Below are 8062 nucleotides of genomic sequence, written 5' to 3' on the forward strand. Positions count from 1 at the left end.
GCAGTCAGAGTCTGAGGAGGTGTCGAAGACTTTTTGGGATATTTCTTCTTCACCTCCTTGGCCTTGATGAATCTTAACAAATCATTAAATGTATCGTTAATTTTCTGTCGTTTTCTGAGGACCTCCGCTGTCATCTCCAAGGATTTGGTTGTCATGCCTCCCAAAGCCGCAAAGAACCTCTCCATGCTCTCCACGCTCCACGTGTTCCAAAACATCTGGTCAAAGCGTTGACCTTCATCGTTGCCAGTCGTGCCATCGGCTGGAGATGATTTGTTATTCGCGAATAGGGTAGAATTATTGAATTTGAAATAAACTGGCAGCCCATCGTGTGTTCTCGGACATGGGACACCTGAAGCATTGATTGCTTCTAGAACTGGTGGACGCTGGCCATCTGCGAATGTCACCAGAACTTGGACATTTTCTGCCATATCTTTACCGAATATTGAGAGAACAGAATTAAACACATATTTCTGTCTCATTGTGAGTCGAGCTAAAGCTGCTGGAACTACAACACAAACTGCATCTATTTCCCTAACACCAAACTCACTACAGAACAGGTTATGTAGAGACTCAATGATCTCCTCCTCCCTTTTTATACTTCCAACGTCTCCAAAATCTGGTGTGTCAACAATGGTCAGTGAGTGATTGATTTTAAAACCTTCCTTGTGGTTGATTTTGTACACCATGACCTCAGACATCTCGCTTTCAGCTTGATCCTCGTGGGTTAATTTCAGTCGGAAATCATCCTTCCACTCGACACCGGCGATGTAGTTGATCATTCCATTGATGAGAGTCGACTTTCCTGATCCGGTCTCCCCAAAAAGGATAATAGTTCTATTTCTCTTTGTGCCTTCTTTGCCAAAACTGTATATTCTGCATCCGTCTATATCAATGTCTTCCTCCTTGAGTGGTAGATTTGAAACTGAGGGTGATTCAAACTTGACTCCATCAGTTGTCGTAATATTAAGCTGTTGATGTTTGGTTATGCAGACATTGTTACTGAGGCTTTCATTGCTTTTGCCAGCGACACCACAATCACATCTCACCCTGATGACATATTCGGTCTCCGACTCAATTCCTGAGAAGATCGCCTTTTCGGCGGTTGACGTCATGTGGTTCCACTGGAGGTTCCCTTCACTTCCTGTTTTGGCGTACTCCAAGATGTAACCCAGAATCTTGACATCTTGTCCTAACTCAGCAGGTTTCTCCCAAGTAACTAATATCTCGCCTGTGTTTGGGTCTACCTGTGGTTGTCCAGGTGGGCTGCAAGGCAAGGTTTGAATGGGGCGATTGATTTCATTGGCCGGCCCAACTCCGAATGAGGTGGCCGCTCTGCATCTGAACATGTACTGTGTGTTTGGACACAGATTGCTCACCGTGACTTTTTCAGCCAGTGGCACCATGTTCTGCTGCCATTCATCCTCACCCATGATGCAGTACTCCACCGAGTAGGATGCGAGGTTCTCGGCTCCAAACTTTGGTGGAGAAATCTTCAGCGTCACACTGTTGTGGTTTACATCATCGACAGTTATGGTTTCAGGCTTTGACGGAGGCTCAAAGTTCTCATCGACAGACAAACCATCTTTATAGTAATAGATACACGAACCTTTCTGTGTGTCATCTGTTGAACCAACTGTCAAGAACACGATGTCCTTGTTGTCCTTGTTGGCTTCGGCAAAGTCACTGAAGAGCTTTGCGTTACGTCTCGCCACGTTTGCTACCGCTTGAGAGGAGAACCATTGTTCCTTCTCAACGTCTGAATGGTCGTCTGGTTTGGATGTTTGTCTCAAATAGTTGGATAAACTTGAGAGGTACGGCTCAGCACTTCCCAGTGAGGAGAACACAAAACAGAGAGCGTGTTCTGCACCAAGAATTTCCTTGTATAGGTGATTTTGAGATGGGACAATCTTGGTGTTCTGCAACATTTTAGTGATAACCATCAATATGTAGATTTCTCTCTCTTTAAAATCCACCCATTCATGCAGGCCTTTACTGTTGAAAGGAGATGAATGTCTCTTCATCAGGATCTCTGCCAGCACAGACTCCTCTTCACCTCCACCTCGGATTAACGGAAGCTTCTTTGCCAGGGATTGTTGGAAATTCTGCTTGTACTCAGAGCACAACTCTCTAAAAGTTTTGATTTTTTTTCCAACTTGCGGAAACTGTTGTGTAGTCGAGGTTTTCAGTAAATCATTACACCTCATTTCCAGTTCGCTGAAGTCCTCCAGGACACTCTGTGATTCCTGAATTATTCGTATACTTATCTGACGGACAAGTTTAGCAGCTGAAGTATCTAAACTTGATAGTGGAAGCAGCCAGACCCTCATTGGTACGGCGTTTTCTCCGTTGGGTCCCAGCAGACTTGGTAGACTTTGATAGACCTGTATTGCATCTTCAAAGGTTGTTGGAGATTTCTGTAGGGAAAAGTCCCCAAAGAACTTGCAAGAGAACTTGTTAACATTTGCTTTGTCATCGCTCACTAGTTTTAGTGACCCTTGGCCCTCAACAGCAAGAGAGGGAAGCTGCTTGATAATCACTTTTAAGTTACCCTCAATGTCTTGATGATCTTCCTTGTCAGACACCTCGCGGTCAAAGACAAAGAAGGCTTGAGCCCCAAAAACAATAGCCGTGACTACATGAGTTGCTAATCTTTTCTGAAAGATATCTGGATGCTTCACGTTTTTCATTCCAAGATGGTCCATTGACAGTTCCTGGACCCTGGTGGTAGCTTTGTACGTCAGTGTAACTCTGGCCTGGTTTCTTGAAGACTTATTGTCACTGAGGTATTTCGCCGATCCACCAACCTGAACAAGTCCACTTAGGAAACTTGCCTTCAGTGAAGCTTCAACATTCATTGCTGATGATTTGTCCTCAATTGATTCAGATGCAACTATCTCAAAATCATTATAATTCTGTGGACGATCTCCAATTTGCCTTATCAGGTCATTGCGGTCCCACAATGTAATTCCTGTAAGAGAATACAAAAAATCCGGTGCAGGTTTAGCCAGAAGTTCATGCACGAACACAGCAAACTACACAATTCAGTATGGGTTACTGCTCTGGGAGAGAAAACGTTGACAAAATCTGAGGCGTTGTGTCAGACAAGGTTCTCTAAATGGACAATCTGGTGTTCATGATACAGCTGTATGTACTTTAATATGATTATTCATCAACAAAATAGGAAAGGCTTTCCTAATGCTAAAATAATCTGAATCAATGCAGGAAAATCTCACAAGGAAAGATCTGAACAGAAACAAGACATTGAATCCTAACAGCTGTGTTCTGTTAGGACTGAACAACATTTTTTCAGCCATCAGCTGACGAATCTTTGGAAAATACAACGCATTATGGATCATTGGCTATTTAAGTTCCAACAATAAATTGAAAGTATATCTGTACTGAAACCTTGACTTTTACAAGTCAAATAATAGTAATGATGTATTACTTCATTCGTCTGTATCTCATCAGCTATGGAATGCAGGTGTCTTGATCTTATTCAGAAAATCTTTGTTAGAACCTCTGGAGACAGTTTGGATTGTCTTTGAACATTTTGACGGGGAGGCATGAGATGTTCCTTTATGAGCTCCTCCATCCTCAATATTACTCACTAACCAATGCAAACAATTCGGAATAATGATTATCTCATTGTTGTAACATGTGGTACTTTGGGTAGATCAACTCCTTACCAGGGATGAGTAAATCTTTGCGACAGTCGTACAGCATCCCGAGACTGAACGGTCGGCCAAGCGCCGCCACCTCCATCGTCTCATTGGCTTCAGAATCCATCTTTTTGTTCGAGCTGGACAGAATGAGCAACGAACAACATTGAGTTCACTTCTCCGAGTTTTCTACTGCCAATTGTAGTTAGTATGTAGCTGGAGGTAACGAAGACCAAAACCAGAATTAAATCAGCATCAATTCTGCTTTTGTGATATTGAGTGGAATCGCTAAATCTGCCAATATTTTAACTTCAACAAATAATAATTCAATTTAAATTAGAGAGCTTACCTATCTAAACTGTCTGATTTCGGTGAAGGCTGTTCTTACAATCGATTGCAAGTATCTTCAAGTTGAGTTGTTATGCAAACAGTTGGGTGATTCTATAGATTGACAAACTAACAAAGCAAACAGTCGTTCAGGATGAGGGATATTCAAAGTATATGATGAACAATGACTTCATCCAGGCTCTGTGCAAACAGAAAAATTTTCATCATTTTAATTCTTTTGACGACCAAATTGAAATCATCAAGAAAACAGGTGTTCTCTGAATACAATTAAACTTTTTCACCGTTCTTTTGATGGACAACAGAGGAAAAAAAAATTCAACTCTCCTGTAGTCCCACGACAGGAGTCCCGCACTGAGCATCTTTCTCGTCTACATAGTCAGGTTGGATTTCCCTTTAAAGAGCCAATACAAGCAGCGTAGCCAAATTGGTAGCTGCAGTTAGAATTAACCTCAACACCTCCTTCGCTATTGTCACCATTTTTGTTGTAGAGACTCTTTACTGCCCTCCTCTGGATATATTGAATCACTTTTCTGGAAGTACAGAAATGCTGACGTGCAGTCAAACTTGCTCGAACAACCACCTCTATAAAATAATAAAACGAGTGCTTCCATTTTACTGTCCGTCAGCGTTTCCTCAATCTATGACATCATCGACAGGTTAACGCAAGAACGGGGTCGTCAATTATTGTAACTGGACGCTACACACACATTTATTAAAATCAGTCGCAAAAAGTCTTACTTTTATGAGTTGATAATCTGATTTCAAACTTTTAATTAAAATTAAATATTTAATTTAAAAAAAACCTTCACACCTTCCAACATCTTCAAATACCTGCTCCACTGTTGAAATATGCACTTTTTATTTTTATTATTCATCCACTAACATCAACCTGCATCATATAACAGTCTGCTGCTGATCATGGCTGGAACACGCTGACTTCAAAATTACAAGAAACCCGTGTTGAACAGGAGGATTTTACTCAAATCAAATCAGTCCCGTTTAGACAAAAGGAACCTATAACCTGATTATCTTGAATAAAATGCCATCAGTTTACTTACATAAAACGCGTGTTAGATCCTTCGAGGCTTGTCTCTACTGTTCGACTTCACTTTATCCTTTAGGGGCAAACTCCAGCTGATCTTTATTCATTGACAGGAGGAGATAAAACGATCAAAATGATTCATCAGACATCTGTGCAGCTTCTGTTAATGTCCTAAATGCACGGGAAATCATAGAAACTAATTTTAAAAAAAAAATTTTTTGGGTCTAAAGTTCACAAGGAAGTTTATTCAGGGTGTGTCCAAGTGCCTTCAGTAAATTACCTGGCCCAGATTGTCAGAGTAGAGCTGTTGTCTTGTTGAATAATTCCGAAAGTGAATCTAAAGAAGAACAATTCATTCTGGTCACAGGTGAAATACAGCGCCGGTCTCCCACAGGTACAGTTCAGGTAGATCTCAGTCTGTGGATGCACAGAAGCTTTAAGCTCTTTGGCATCTTTGGATATATTTTTTAAATTTCATATACAGTGATCCCTCATGCATTCGTGCACCAACACACGCATCTTCACTGCATCGCAGATTTTTAGTAGATAGTCACGTGATACCGTACGCGCATTCTATTGGCTGATGGCATCCAGAACACAGCGTACTTCTGTGAGAAACAGAAGTGCTTTACACATTAAGCCTGTAAGATGTGGTTTAATATCAGTATAGGGTATCGGTATAGGGAGGGTTCATAACCGTTTAAATTACCGTTAGTAATATGCTATATCGCAGAATTTTGTTTTTGCGGTTGGTTCCTGGAACGCATTAACCGCGAGGAACGAGGGATTACTGTACTTGAATGACCCCCTTTGGGGAAATTAAAGGGCCAGATGTAACTAATAAATGTACAGTAACCAAATGTAACTCAATGTAATTTAAATTAAATGTAACTACTCTTTAATGTTAAATAACTCCATTAATCAAGAATCGAAGTGTCCAAGTGAATGAAGAAAAAGAACATCAAAACACAAGTTAGAACATTAACTTTGTTCAAAACGTTTTTGTCAGAGTTAAAATGGATTTAATTACAGCAATGTGGGAAATGTAGTTTTGTTCAAAGCGCACTTTTGACCTATTTAATTTTAGACACTCTGACCTTTTATGCTCTTGCCGGCCACATTTGGCCCCCGGGCCATGAGTTTGACACATGTGATCACAACAGAAGAACCGCAGAGGAGCTATCATCTCTGATAGCAGTAGTGTGCCATCAGAGAAATCTATCAGCGTTAATTCCTTTGCGCAATTATTGGATACATTCACAAGTAAAGTTCATAATTTAATTTAAATTAGAGAGCTTACTTTAGAATGTCTGGTTTCAGTGCAGGTTGGAATGCAAGACTTAAACTGGTGACTTTGAACTACGAGACCAGGACCAACGATGAAAAGGAAAGCGATGGTGTTTCAGCTGAAGTCTGAATGTCTCTTATCAACGTCGTGCAAACAGTAACAACAAACACAAGTTCTTATCTATTTACATCACTTTGTCGCTTTAAAACGAACTAAACTGTATGACCTTCAGGCCCAATAAGAAATCTGCAACAGCGGTCATGAAATAAATGCTGTCGGTACAAAAACATGCTGAAGTAGACCGTCCTATAACCACATCATCAGGACCCCGTGTGATTGGTTGAAGTATACGACGACCGGTTCTATCGAAGTATGCTTGTGTGTCCTGGAAATGTAAACCTGACTCCATTGGTTGTGTTACGTCAGGTTCCTGGATCTCACCTCCTCCTCTTTTAGGTTCCGTCCTGAAGCCTCTTTCTTTAGGGAGTCAGCTCCTGATGCTGGAGGCAAACGTCCTCTCTAAGGGAGGAAACACTTGTTTCATGGAAACTTCTGTCAGTTTTCCAGTAAGTAAGCCCGATTTTAGTAAATGAAACAGGCAGTTATAATTCAACAGACAAGGTTAAGACCAAAGACCAATGGGTAGAAGTGAAATCTCGGGGCCTTTAAAGGACCAGGTTTAGACTAAGATAGTACTTGTTTGATCCCCATGGGGAAATTAGATAGATAGATACTTTATTAATCCTGGAGGAAATTGTATATATCCGCTGCTCAGGCATTACATAACGAATAAATACTGGATAAACACCAGGAGAAAAAGAAACACTGACATCACAGGACATACCACAAGACATACATTACACTAACAGACACATGCAGCACTAACAGGACTTATATACTAAACTATAACTAAAATATAAACACTATAAAATTAAATTAAAATATAAACAGTATAAAATAAAATATAAACAGTATAAAATTAAATTAAATTAAATCCATTTAACCGCGTGCTTACCTTGCCATCCCCCCCCCCGCTCCTCCTGAGAGAGTCATTGTACCCCCTGATGGCACGGCGCACGAAGGAGGACCTCAGTGTGACAGCAGTCTGTCGCTGAAGGTGCTTCTCTGCTGGGAGAAGGTGGTGTGTAGGGGGGGCCTGGTGTTGTTCATGATGGCCTTAACTTTAGACATGGTCCTGCTCTCCAGAAGCATATCCACAGAGTTCAGGCTCAGCGCGACCACTGAGCCCGCTCTGCGGATGAGTCTGTTCAGACGGTCCATATCTCTTTTCCTGGCCCCCCCACCCCAACACACAATGGCGTATGACAGCACACTGGAGACTACGGACTGATAGAACATGAGAAGGAGCTTAGGACAGATGTTGAAGGAGGCCAGCCTCCTTAGGAAGTACATCCTGCTCTGCCCCTTCTTGTACTCACAGTTGGAGTTGAGTGACCAGTCCAGTCTGCTGTCTAGCTGCAGTCCCAGGTACTTATAGTTACCCACCTCCACCTCACTGCCCTCGATGATCACTGGTTGTGGAGAGGGAGGTACCGGCTGGAAATCCAGCACAACATAAAGGTAGACAACGCTAAATCTGATGTAATACTATTTATATTTTAAATCTATATACTTTTTAGGATCCTCTGGTCTCTTCTTCTTTAAATTGACTGATGTTTAAGTCTTTTTTCTCTTAGGCCTATGTAACTGTATATCTAACTTCTG

The 8062-nt window shown here is 41.4% G+C and overlaps 1 protein-coding gene across 1 annotated transcript; it reads right to left on the reverse strand.

Moving 5' to 3' along the window:
- Positions 1 to 367: 367 nt before the first annotated feature.
- Positions 368 to 3786, reverse strand: LOC137612390 (verrucotoxin subunit beta-like). The gene is made up of 3 exons (XM_068340889.1): positions 3687 to 3786; positions 1047 to 2968; positions 368 to 391 (listed from the first exon to the last, which is right to left on the reverse strand). The coding sequence occupies exons 1-3, from the start codon at positions 3784 to 3786 to the stop codon at positions 368 to 370; spliced, it is 2046 nt and encodes a 681-aa protein (XP_068196990.1).
- Positions 3787 to 8062: the final 4276 nt, after the last annotated feature.

Source organism: Antennarius striatus, chromosome 18, assembly GCF_040054535.1.
Source record: "Antennarius striatus isolate MH-2024 chromosome 18, ASM4005453v1, whole genome shotgun sequence".
In the NCBI taxonomy this organism is placed as follows: domain Eukaryota; kingdom Metazoa; phylum Chordata; class Actinopteri; order Lophiiformes; family Antennariidae; genus Antennarius; species Antennarius striatus.